The sequence below is a fragment of the Phalacrocorax aristotelis genome, chromosome 2, assembly GCF_949628215.1.
Source record: "Phalacrocorax aristotelis chromosome 2, bGulAri2.1, whole genome shotgun sequence".
Taxonomy (NCBI): Eukaryota; Metazoa; Chordata; class Aves; order Suliformes; family Phalacrocoracidae; genus Phalacrocorax; species Phalacrocorax aristotelis.
The window spans coordinates 46,907,109-46,920,515 of record NC_134277.1 but is presented as its reverse complement, the minus strand read 5'-3'; the positions used below and the strand labels follow the sequence as shown (position 1 = coordinate 46,920,515).

The window sequence follows — 13,407 nt, the reverse complement described above, 5'->3', positions numbered from 1 at the left end:
CCTTCAGGCCTGTATTGTGCTGCACAGATCCCTTGGCTGCAGGATAAACTTTGCAGTTTATTGTAGTGGAGGAGCCTGCAGGCAGCTCCCTCTTGGCATGGGTGATTAGGCCTCCTGCATGTCCATGCTGTTATCTAGGTCTGCAGCATTAAGGTCTCATGTCAACGTCCTTTCTGTTTGGCAGTGGAAATGTTGAATAGGGTTTTGTTCCTTGTAAGAAAATCCTATAGTAGCTCCAGTGATCGAAATGGGGGAATATCTCCTCTATGGAAGGTGTCTGCCCAACATGCTGTGCATGAGTTGGAGGCCATTTGATGCTATGCCACCTGCGGTTCCCACCAGCTAGCGGGTCATAAGATTACCTATACCATTTTCTCCGTATAGAGTTAGCTATAATAAATAACATTTAAAATAATACCTTACAGAGCCCGTGTGCCTTTTTTACTGTTATCATAATGGACCTGCACCTACTGGTGCAAAACAGGATGAAAGGCTGGGTGCCTGCAAATTTAATAATTGTTATTATTACTATTATTACTACCCAGGCTTTTCTAGTCCTATTTGGGCTCACGCATGCAGACTTAGGAATTTGAAGCAGTAACATTAGAGCATTTCATGTTTTCATTTTTCATCATTATACTAAAACTAATAAGCTAATCATAAGCATTAGACAAGTGTAAATATACCCTAAAACACCCCCAAGAGTTATAACACTGGATAAATATACACCAGTTTATAAAAGAATTAAGCGTGTCTCAGAGAATTAAAAAAAGTCATTTTTGGACAAGGTTTCTCTGTGCAAGTCTGGAACTTACTGAGAGAGCCAAGCTGATTAAACCAGACCGCTCCTGGCATTCGAGCTGCTGTTCAACTTCTAAGAAACAGGCGGGCGCCTTGTGGATTTGCCTGCTGCACATGTGTGTGCTCAGAAAGCCATCAAATACATTCAGGGGCAGAGAGGTCCATCAGGGGCTGTTACAGCGGATATGACATCTGGCTCAAGAAGTCTCTAAAGCCAGAGATGGCAGCATCTGAGAGGGTATTTCAGAGGAATTACCCGTGTGTGGTAGCCCAGTCCCAACAGCCTTCTCATAGACATCTGCTCCTACCGATGTTTAGAGACAAGGCACGTCCACCTTATGTCTGATCCAGTATGCCTGTTAGTTCTTTTCAATTAGTCTTGGCAAAGCAGGTTTGAATTATTGAGGTGAAGAAAGAGCAGCAAACTGAAAAAATACAGTATTAAAGTATGTGCAGGCATATTCCCGAAATACAATTAACCTTGCTCAGGATAGATGTCGAAGTGAAAATGCCCATCTGGGAGCCTCTCATGTTTAAAACTTTGCATGTACAGGCTTATGTAAAAAGCTGTATATATATGGTACAAGATGAAGATTATTTGTTGTTGGCAAATCAAATAGCTTTGAAACGATAGAGAAGTGATTTGTTTTTATGTGAGTGATAATTGTTTGCACTGATGTGAAGCGACCCAGGGAGGTCGGCTTTTGTGCTCCTGGATCTTAATCAAAGTCAACTGGACTATGAGCAGATGCAGATTAATGGAGCCCTGTTTCAGGCTTGTGATGATTAATCTCTTTTGTCAGATTTCTGCCCTGTACCCTGGCCAAATGAGGGCTCCACTGTTCTTGGCACCATGCCTCTTCCACTTCAGAGATAATCCCTTCCTCAGAGAGCTCACGGGACAGACCATGACTGGGGGGAGATGGGAGGACAGTGCCCTGTCTGTTGTCACAGAGTAGCTGACTAGGGTTTAGGCCCAGTGCATTGAATCCTGGTCCATTATCCAGTGCTGCCACCACCAACCATGGCTCCCGTGACTATAGTGAAATAATGACTCTAAGGACCTTTAGCTTTGGGTCACCTGGTACTAAGCAGTCATTGAAAAACTTTTTAAATCAGGCATTCAGTAGAAAAGTTAGGTTCATGGTACATTTTTTTTTCCTTCCGCCTCTCCTTGATACTCCATATTCTCATATCTCTTATTTCCCCAGGAAATAAGCATTGTGCCATCTATCTTCCCCCTACTAATGTCTGCTTTACTCCAAAGAATTATCTTTGCTTTCAGAAAGAGTCTACCAGGTACCTATCTGCTTAAAATCCAAGCAATTGTTCTATACTTGTTTCTGGCTTTGAAGTCTGCTGCTGCTATTTCAGGCCAGAAGGAGGTCTGGAGGCCTCAAAGCTTGTCTACTTTTTCCAACTATCCCATCTTTATACAAGATCTAGTATGAGATACTGCCTCCATCTACAGACTTGTCCTCCCCATGTCCTTAGACTGTCACAGCTGCAAGGGCACTCCTATCTTCATACTTACTCAGGATAAAACAAAAAATATTTATTCTCACCATGCTGCTGTGTAACATGTACCATTTGTATCTCTTCGTATGTCCACAGTAGATTGGCACACATATGCTTTTTTAAGGAGAGGATCTTTTTGTTCTGAATATATTTAAAGGAATCTGCCACCACTGGTAGGTGGAAACTTTTCTGAGAGAGGCCTTACATGTGTGAGTCATTTGAGGAGGAAAATTGTCTCACCAGAACAGCATGACCATTGGGAAGAGCTGAAGAAGACTGAGCGAGGAGCAAAGCAAGACGAGTAAGAAGCAGCAGGATGACTATCAGGCTGAGAGGCTGAAAGGTGGATTTGGCTTTGGAGGATGAAAGGCAGGACAGGATACCGTTAGGCCTGACTTGGGGAGAGAGAGGAAGAAACAAATACCTAGGCAGACTGGCACCAGCTTTCAAAGTGTTCATACAAAATTAGCACTCTTCTTATTTTGTGCTCATACTGCTGACGTGGCCAAGCAAGTAACTGCAGTGTTTGTGTTTGAGAGAGACAGCACTCTTGGCTAGACCATACATCAGCTCCCTTTAATGTGTCTGGCTTTACTGCGCACGTACAACTAATCCTATGGTTGACAGAGCCTATTGCTTAAGTGTGAAATAACAGACTCCAGCTGCAAGCAGGATCTCTGTCACTTAGATATTGTCTTTGGCACTCATACTTACACCCAGGGCTGACTGAAGGCACAAACCTGCCTGGCTGAAGCCAGAGGGTTCATAAACTCATCAGCTAATGCTGAAATGGCGTGTGAGATATGCTCTTATGCAGGTCGTAAATGTTCAGGGTGCCAAAATGGAGACAAAAGGAATGAAAAAAAGAGGAAAAATCACAGATATACCAAAACTGGATGCATTTTTCACATCAGGTGGATTATTTACCATTACTATTTTGAACTGGACAGACGGTGCAGTACTTGTGACTGCAAAGGTGAATGAAGATAATGAAACACAGTGAAGATTGTAGGAACATCCCAACCAACGTGCACTTCATGCTCTCCACCAGACCCAGTTTTGCACTCCAGTTAGTAAGAACTTCTCTTCCCCCATACTGAATAAGAAAAAGGTTTTCAATCTGTTAGGATCAAAACTGTGATTTTAGTAAATCTGTATTTATTCAGCTGGTGAACAAGCAAGCTATTTAGGGCAGACTGTTTTCAAGCAGGAACTACATAAGGGTGAGTCTGCAAATTAGAAATGGTTGTTATGATCACTATTGAAGGAATCATTCTACGCCTTCATGTGCTGATTGTTTTCTCCCAGCCCAGAAGAGGCTTCTTGTTCTGTACAACTGACTTTAATGGCTACAACTGCATTTCTGAGCCTATGAACAGTCCCAAACAATTGCATTTTAATGTTAGGGCATAGAAAGCGACAAAAAGAACTTGTAACAATGACGCAGAGTTAGTGAAGCAAAGCAAGGGTGAATAACAATGCGGCAGGTGGACTTGGAAAGAGTTGTAATAGAACTTTTTTCATCCACAGATCTTGTGGATAACATTGCATGGAATTGCAATGGAAAGGATTATATCTAGGAATTTTAGAGTTACTCAGCCAATTTGGTCCATTCCTGGAAGAACACAAAAAGGTGACAGAAATGTTGCTAAAAGAACTACTTCATACTTTTTTGAAAACACAGGGGATAAATCTCTTCTCCTGAACTAGTAATTTGTCAGCAATTACTTCTGAACAATGAAAAGTGAAACATTATTCATTTAGAGCTGTCAGCTTCACAGAAATATTCCATGTTGTGCAGTTTTTCTCACAGCAATTTTTCAACGATTAAGTCCCAAGGAATAGTTTCTGAAATTCATCCCCATTCACTGGAGATGGTGCATTTCTTTGAGTACAACAGTGGGTTTCTTGTAAGAGTATGGTATTTCTTTATCAGATTCCTGTGGTCAGTTTTATGACAATGGATTATGTACGTCAGGACATGACATATGTTTGCAGGAATAGCTAGAAAAAAAGTTGAATGATTTTGCTGTAAAGCTCTGTGAACTTGGCTTGCAGCTTGGGGGCAGGGAGCAAGAGGGATGGGAGCAGTCACTGTTACTCCTGGAGAGCTCCTCTCCTTCCAGCAGCATAGTGTGGCTGGCGCACACCCTCTCCTGCTGCAGCAGCTAGTTTGACTTTCTAGAACTCGGGCATGGCAAAATAGACAAAGGGCTCTCTTTTTCTGCTGTTCCAGCAATCTGCTGCCCTAATTACGTGCTTAATTTGCCCATGCCTACAACTTGTCCTGGCTCATAACCATGTGACCAAGGCTATCCCTGAGGGTTTTTAATTGATTAAAGCAGCTCTTGATTCTTTGGAGAAGAGATGCAAGGTAGAAAGCTTTAAGTCTCAGGAAGAGAAATAAATAGACTAGAAAGTATTTTGGGTCAGCTTCAGAATCCTTATTTGTTTCAAGACCTCGCAAGAAGAAGATGTGGATCAGAAAACTGTTATTACCACTGAATCATATTTATGAGACAGAAGATTCAGAAACTGAATCTAAGACATGTCATTAGCTTTAGTGCTGCAGTAAAGGAATAAAACCATAAACCAACAAGTAGCTGTCTAAGGTGTTTCAGAGAAGCCATCAGTGAAACTCCTAAAGAGAAAAGGCAATATCTATATCCAGCCATTATTCAAAACAGAGAGGGACAAACTGAATTTCTCATGCCATAGCTGTGAATTTTCTCTATGGTTCTTTTTTGTCAGTGATGACAGAAAACTATAGGGCAGTGGATACTTTTAAAGATTATTAAAAATGGGTTTTGCAGCTGCGTAAAAGAAACAAAAAGCTGCATTCTTGATCTCTGAGGAGAATCACATCTGGCATTCTTCAAAATGTAGATTTCAGATGTGGTTTGTGACTTTCTTGCTTGAAAACCTAGGGAGCTATCTTCCTAAATTTGGCAATTAACAAGTTATACTGCTATAATCATAGAATTACAGAATCATTTAGGTTGGAAAAGACCCCTGTGGTCATAGAGTCCAACCATTAACCTACCAGGTCTACCACTAAGCCATGGCCCTATGTGCCACATCTACTTGTCTTTTAAATGCCTCCAGGGATGGTGACTCAACCACTTCCCTGGGCAGCCTGGTCCAATGCTTGACAACCCTTTCGGGGAAGAAGTGTTTCCTAATATCCAATCTAAACCTCCCCTGATGCAACCTGAGGCCATTTCCTCTTGTCTTATCACTAGTAACTTAGGAGAAGAGACCAACCCTACAACCTTCTTTCAGGTAATTGTAGAGAGCAATAAGGTGTACCTTCAGCCTCCTTTGCTCCAGGCTAAACAAATCCAGTTCCTTCAGCTGCTCCTCATAAGGCTCATGCTCTAGACCCTTCACCAGTTTCATTGCCCTTCTTTGGATGCATAATATGTAGAATGTTTGTCTGAAACAAATAGACAAAGTGCTTTTGCCTTGGAATAAAATGTTGCTCACAAAAATGGCCTAGAGACTTTAAGTTAAATGTCCTGACTCCTCCTGGCCCAGAGGGTCCCAGATTCTTTAGACAGCTCTGCCTGCATTGCCAGTTCTCTCAGTTGACCCTGACGTAAAGAGGTGAACATAAATATAGGAGGTCTTTGGGAGCAGAAACCTAGTGAATAAAGGTTCTTTGTCAACACTGATGAAAAGTCCCAAGAACAAAGTGTCCAGGAAGATTTATGGAAATGATGAACCGAGCTAAAGGGCATCACACCCATCTGCTGACATCAACACAAATGGTGAAAAAAGCACTGAAAGATTAGGAGAAATAGAAGCCCTCTGTTTACTCAACCTTGCAAAGAATGCACAGGAATGGTGGACAGACCTCGCCTCTGTGAGCTGGAAAAGTACCATGCAAGAAACCAGACCTATCTTACTGCAGCCACCAGTGTCTTCTTACTTCCATTTTTACATTAACATTTCTGTCCATTTCACCCTATTGCTGTCTCTTCAGAGGATATTTTGAGGCCACTTAATATTCCAGCATCAAATGCTGTTTGAACATTACACAAGGAGCAGATGCAGTTCTGTGGTCTCTTGAGATGTATAATCATCCATTCCCTCTCCTGATGTTGCTTCTGTTACTCTATAGGGAAATGGAGCGGTATCTGCTGTGTATCCTGTGTAAATGTGATACCATAAATGCGTTGCATAAATGTGTCCGTAACAAACACTTTTTTTCATGTCCATAATATTTTAGTTTCTAGAGATTTGTTATTGAACATAGCAGCTGGTATTCATATATGAATCTGCCAATATCAGTCATTGTCTTTTACCTCCACATATTCATGCTCAATGGTAGCAAAAGCAATACACTTTTCCTTGGGGCTGTCAGCAATCCAGCTCATCTGTCATTTTTAAATGGTCACCTGGGGCAGATTCTGTCCAGGCAAAACAAATCAATACAGTTAGTTACACAAAGTGCATTCAAACAAGGATACTTGAAGGGGGAGAAGAAAAAGGTGCCGCAGCAAAGGAAATGACAGAGAGGAGAGGTATGCATGCTGCAGGCTTGGCAAAGGCTGGGAAAATGGCATCAAGTTTAATCTACACCTTGGAAGTGAGGAAGGGATTGGGGATCAGCTGAAGGGAACTATAAAAGGGAGGATAGGGCTGAGGAGGAAACTGAAGAAAAGCCAAAGAGGCAGGCTTAGGAAAAAAAGAAGATAATGTAGTGGATCTAAGACGGGTCCCCAGGACTGAAGCAGAGGAACTGATGAAACCAGTTACCATGCCACAGCCACTGGGCAGGCCTGGAAGGGAACCTTGTTTCCAGTCCATTTGATTCAGGACAAGTGTTCTGGACCCTGAAGCAGCTGGGGGATTTTATAGCCCGTATCACTTATGCTGCTACCATGGCTTTAGCATGGCAGTAAATGTCACAGGAAAAGCAGCTTGTGCAACAGCCCAGCTCTTGGAAATGGTGCAGAAAGAAAAAGAATATCTTATGTCTGTTTTTATAGGAGTAGATGGTACAGAAGGTAAAGTTTGCTTTCTCGGTAAGCATTAAATTTTAGTCCCTGCTGGGCGTTAGCTGTAGGACTAGTTGAAGTGGGTGTCGATGTTTTATTTTTTAATTCAAATGTTTATGTTTGATAGTAGCAAAAAGAATATGCTTTTTTGTGGGGTAAGCAATCCAGCTAAGTTGTCATTTTAAATGGACACCTGAGAGAGATTCTGCTGCAGCAGAGCAGACCAATACAGTCAGTTGAATGAAATGCATTAAAACAAATCTACTTGGATGGGAGAAGACAAAGATACCACAGGAACAGAAATGATATAGAAAAAAAGAAAGGAGTTACATGCAACAGACAGAGAATCAGGAGGGATGGGAGGCTTTGTCTTCACATGCTAGAAATAGCTGAACTGATCCACCAAGATTATCATTAAACCAGCTTTAATAATGTGTTGTCATCAAAAAGAGGAAATTGCCTCCACTCCCAAAAAGAGTGGACTATGGAAGGACTATGGAATATGGCTTGCAAGGCTGCAGCTGGTTTCTTGTTCTGCTTTATTCATTCAAAAATCAGATTCTGTAATTTATCAAGATCATTATGAGAAAAGGAATTAAAGCGGTGCATTTAGTTTTTCACATTATGTGAACCTGAATCCTAGAACACTAAGCAAAAGGTGGCAAAGTGGTTGAAGTGTCTCACTGTGATTCCAGAGCTCATGTCTCTGGCAAACCCATCCTGCAGGCTGTAGGATGATCCTTGGCTGTAGCTGATCACACAGGTTGGACAGGTGATGGGAGCAGGATCTCAATGACGTTGCTTTTACGTATGTTTCTGGGTAAGTGCTAGCTCCACTGAGCAGCCTAGGTTTGGCAAAAACTCCAGCAAAATTGCAGAACAAGTGGTGCCAGTATGCTTGACCTTGAATGAAAAGGTAGCCCTGAGACTGGAGGGCTACTAATTTCTGAGGGTTGAGAAAAGCCCTCCTGAGAAAGCACTTGCTCTATTTAGAAGAGGCAGGGATATACTATTCTTTCACCCACAGTGTCATCTCTAGGCAAAACCCTTTTTCTGTGTTTGCTTTGGGCGGGAACTGAGGAATATGATTTAGGGACATCCAGCAACATCCTGCTGGATCAGCTGCCGGCAAAGCCAGATCTGCGTTTCCGGAAAGAGGAGAGCAGCTGGTGGAGGGGGAAAGGAGGGGGCCGCCGTGTTGCGGGAGTTTTTGTAGGCGAATGGTTGGTCCCAGGATGACCTGTCCCCCCTGCTGGAGCCTGTCCAACAGCAGCAGTGCACCAGGATTTTTTACCTGCAAGTAGGTCGGGTTTTTTTTTTTTTCCTGTTTATTTTTTTTTTTAATCTATTTGGAAATAGGGGAGCAGAGAGCGAGCAGCCACGGAGTGACTCTCCACAAACCCCCTCCGGGGAAAGAAGCGCTTGCAACCGCCACCCCCCTGCTCCGAGGGTGCACCCCTTCTCCCTTTTCTCCTCAGTCCAGGACGGAGCTGGGGAGCTGCGGCTTAGGGAGGTAGGTTGGGATGCGGCGCAGGGCTGGCGGGGCGCGGGAGAAGGGCCAGCGAGGGGCCAGGGGACACCCGGGGCGGGAGCCAGGCTAAGGGGTGCTTTCCCGCCCAACAGCTGCCCCGCTGAGGCGAGGTCTCCGCTGAGGTCCCGCTGAGGTCTCACTGTGTGTCTGCGGTTTTTGGCGGGAGGGGGAGGGGAAACTTTGTGCTTTCTCACAAATCACAATTGTTGTGTGAAGCTTTCTCACCCAGGACAATGGTGAGCTGAGGTCAAGCTCTGAGGTTCAGCCCCTAATTTTGGGTCCATGTGTTCATTTTTACTTAATTTCTCCTCCAAAGTAAAGCTGTGAAACCTCCTCACAGGTTTTCATTGTGGGTTTTAAAATGCTGTGGGGTTGGGTCTTTTGTGTTTTGGGGTTTTTTTCAGCACTTGAAAAACATTCACCTGTAGACCGATTCTAAACGCCAATGTTTTTGCATCTCTTTCTGGTGATAGTGTGAAGAAAGATATTTATGGTGCTTGCTCATCTACCCTATGAACAAACAGGTTAGTAGCTAAAATAAGTGGGTTTCATGTTTCAAGTAACTTGGGAAAGGAATTTCAACATGTAATCATAGAATCGTTTTTGTTGGAAAAGACCTTTAAGATCATCAAGTCCAACAGTTAAAGTGGGAGAAGCCTTGGGGTCGCCGCTCCCCAGACCCCAGTGTGACTCGAACAACACAACCTTCTGATCTGGAGTCAGCCGTGCTGGTGTTGTGCCGTGAGGCACACTGCCATTCATACAGGTGTGTATTTAACCTAGTTAAACTCAAAATGTTGGTGACATGAAGAAGTTTAGTCCATTTTCCTTTGCAGGCAGGTATTCTTTTTGCTTGAAGTACGGTGTCGAAAATGATCCTTCCAATATACTCCTGTGTGGCCCAGTGTACTTAATTGGGTGTGGAAAATACATATGTATGCTGACTCTTGCTTCAGGTTGATGATGTTTTAATAATGGAATGCAACTGCTTTCAGATACTTCATTAACATCATCTTTTATTTGGCTTTTTGCCAACAAGTGTGCAATACTAGCTAGAGTTACTTACGTTACAGCTCTCTCTAAACTGAAGTGAATGAACTCCTCTCTGGTATCTCTACAGATTTCAGTGAATGGGCAAGCATGACTGTATCACCTGGTATGTGTGTGAGACTTAGATGAGTGTAGCTAAAAGTAAATACAGCCCTGTGCTTCCAATCCCGTTATGTGAAATCTTGCAGCATCTTGGACAATTCAGATAGCGAAGATGTCAACTGTGTGATGAGTTCAAGTGGGCATGGAGTGTCAGGTGTCCTTCTGAAACAGAGACTGTTACTTAAATCAGAATTTACAGATTATTCTCTGATTAAATTGTCCTGATTCCCAATGGGACAAGATTGTCTTAAGAAATGCTCCCTCTCCTAATATGCTCCCCGTCAAAAAAGATTTTTGAAAAAAGAAATCTCTGATGAAGGCAAATCCCAGTACCAGGGAAGCACATGAGAAATTCAACAAACCAAGATTTCAATTTCCCCTTTACAGATGCAGCAGAAAATATTTCAGCAGTCATCACAGGTGTTCTTAAGTATTGATAGTATAATAGTGGTCATCGCTTTGCTCTTCAGTAATGCATTAGTTCTTCAGAAAGCCATTAGCCCTGAGTGTTTTTTTCTTTGATAGTGAATTCTTTTTTCCAGTGCTGAACATCAGTGCTTTGATCTAGGAGTGACTGGTATATATTAGCTTGCAAGCAGATAGTTCTCTTTCAGCCACTTCACAATTATAGATAACTCCATGTACAATTGAAAGCTAAAGAAAAAGATTTTTTTTTTTCTCCCCTGAAAGACAAGTGTTTTATCCAGATGGTTATTCATAAATATCTAGTTTACACAGGTTAGTCACAGGTTACAGTGAGAATTCATTTAGGTGTTAACATATTTTCTAATAGTAAAAATAAGATTTCATTCTATCATTTATGCATTGTGTACGTGATGTTTGAATGCCTCAGGATACTAAAGCAATGGACAGCAGTAAATAAATCATCAATGTGGCTGGTAATTTTCTCTTAAAACTGGCTGATGATTAAGATAGTAAAGCTATTACCAAGCCAAGAAAATAAAATATTGGAAGAGTAGCTTGGCAGTGAACTGCCAAGGAGCCCATATGGATTAGAAAATGGGGTTAATGAGTGTAAAAAATGACTTTCTGGAAGTGAGATGTGTCAGGCTGAAATGAAGAGTTTCCAAAAGCCAATCTGTGTTAGATTTCACAACAGAAATCAAGACAAAGAAGGAAAGCAGCAATGGGCAAAGCTCAGAGTGAAGCTAGTCCCAGAACAAAACAAATAACTTGCTTCTCTTTTGAATGTGAACACAGATGTTGGCCCATGGGTGCACAGGCTGAAGAACCCATGGGGTTTAGAATATGGGTACTGTGAAGAAGCATTTGTTCTGTCTTCTCCCTCAGCCTTCTGGCTCTGGTTGGAGCTAAGGAGAAGACTGTGTGTTGCAGGTACAACGGGGCTGACCCAGCGTGCTGTGGTTGTGGACTGCAGACCACCCTCTAGCTCCTGTCCTCAGCACAGATTGGCACTGGCAATTGCTGAAACAGCAGGGCAGCCACTGGTATACTCCACCGTTAATACGGAGGAATTAGGAGAAGGGAGTCAGGATAGATCACTCCAGGCTACTTGATATTTCTATGCTAAAACAACTGGTTTCTGAAAATGAGAAGGGCAGGAAAGTTCTCATTTTTGTGTTCCTCTGACACTTCTAAGCTTGCCATCTCCTGCCAGCCACCTCTTTCCTCCTCAAGCCCTGTGGAGCCTAAGAATTTTTGATGTGCAGATTGTCATTACTTGGAGGTACTGAAGGACCTTTTAGGGTGAAGAGCTGTCTGGCTGGGGACTTGCAAAAACAAAGGATGGACAGAAATCATAGGAAATCAAAAATACATTTGAATTCTAGGAAACCTTTCTAGAAGGTATGAAAATATAAACAGCCTTATCGCCAGCGTGCATGTTTCCTGTCACCTTTGGGTTTGTCTAACATAACTATGTTAGATTTACTTAGATTTAGTAACTTTTCATCGCAAGATCTGAGAGTTAAACCATATATTTTATATTTTATGTGTACTGCAAAGTGATAATAATAGGTTCTGCATTAATATGCACACACACATGCACACAAACATACTTCATGAACATATCAGCAGTTAGAAGAAAGAGCCCTACTTTAATGTTCGTAAACCCTCCTTTGTTTCTTGCTGAAGCAGCCTGTATCTATTACAGACACCGACCCTGCATCTCTGGCAGAAACATCCAGCTGTACTTGGCAGCCGCCAGCATCATGTCTACATGGCTACGGTTGTGTCTATGTTGTAGGCGTACATGGGATCGTTGAGTGTGCACTAGCCCCAGCCTGCCCATTGCTCTCATTTCCCAAGGCAATGGGAGATGGTGAGCATGCATCTACACGTAGACACTGTGGGAAATGAGCAGACTGGCACCTGAGGATGAAATCTGGCATCATTAGCATGACAATGTAGACAGACCCCTTCTAGACAATAAAAAGCTAGTGGTAGCAAAACACCAGGCAGTTCTTGAGGAGAACGCAGAATTTTCATGTGGCATAATCTAGTTGATGAAATGAGTTTTTATGAGGAGACTCAACTGATTCAGGACTTCAGGCCTTAAGACAGAATCGCTGAATCCTTTCACATTCCTTAAGTGTTTCCCTTTATGTTGTTTCAGGATGCTCACCAGAATCCTAAGTGTTGTTGCCCAAGTATTCCTTCTTCTAAACATAGTTATTGTAATTGCTATTGCAGTGATTCAGATAAATCGGCAACAGATCCTCTCCCCAGGGCTTAAGGTAAGTCTTAGAATACCTAAGGAAGGAGAACAATGTTTTGAACTGATATTTGATAATGTTCCTTTCTAAACTAATTTTTATGGGATGATCCAAATGAGATTACAGCCATAAGTTAATGTTTAATCACATCTTTGTCATGGGAAAACTGAAGCTGAGAGAAAAAGAGAATTAGTCAAGATCAGAGAGCCAGGGGCAAAACAGGAAAAACATTCCTTGATTCCCTGTCTGTGATGCCTGTCACACAATGTCTTCTCCAAGACTGAAAGGCCAAATGAGAAGAATATGCCACTGCTTTTTATTTTTGTGAGAGATTGGAAGTAATTTTAAAATAATATTGAAGTGGGAAATACCTGGAGTTAAAATTCTGACCCCAAGAACAGCTAGGAAATTTATGTTGAAATCTTTGCAAACTGCTCCTGTGTTTCAAAAGTATTTGGGCCGTAACCATGCACTTTATGACCTACCACATGCTGGGACTTGCTAGATATTAACAGAAGCAAAGTAGATTCATGAGGAGGGGCAGAGCAAACTAGAAAAGACAAACAGAAATATCTGGAATTCAGGCTTTGCCTTGTGCTACAGGAGTATGTGTGCAGGTTCTTCCAAGGAGAGATGTACACGGCTGAGGACGAAGCTGTAGAAATGAGCCTTCTAGAGAAGCTGTGCAGTCTGGCATTTTGAGTTA

The 13,407-nt window shown here is 42.3% G+C and overlaps 1 protein-coding gene across 10 annotated transcripts in view; it reads left to right on the top strand.

The window, feature by feature from the left end:
- ENTPD3 (ectonucleoside triphosphate diphosphohydrolase 3) overlaps window positions 1-13,407 on the top strand; it is a 46,993-nt gene that overhangs the window by 15,697 nt on the left and 17,889 nt on the right. For 4 of the 10 annotated variants that reach the window (XM_075083336.1, XM_075083337.1, XM_075083339.1 and 1 more), the window contains 4 exons: window positions 8,682-8,835; window positions 9,327-9,377; window positions 9,469-9,619; window positions 12,602-12,722. The exons of 1 other annotated variant lie outside the window; for it this stretch is intronic. In XM_075083336.1, coding sequence (XP_074939437.1) covers window positions 12,603-12,722 — 120 coding nt within the window. In that variant the 5' untranslated portion in view covers window positions 8,682-8,835; window positions 9,327-9,377; window positions 9,469-9,619; window position 12,602. Of the gene's footprint in view, window positions 1-489; window positions 8,836-9,326; window positions 9,378-9,468; window positions 9,620-12,601; window positions 12,723-13,407 lie in introns of those variants that run through there. 5 more of the 10 variants (XR_012658978.1, XM_075083343.1, XM_075083342.1 and 2 more) reach the window with 5 other exon arrangements.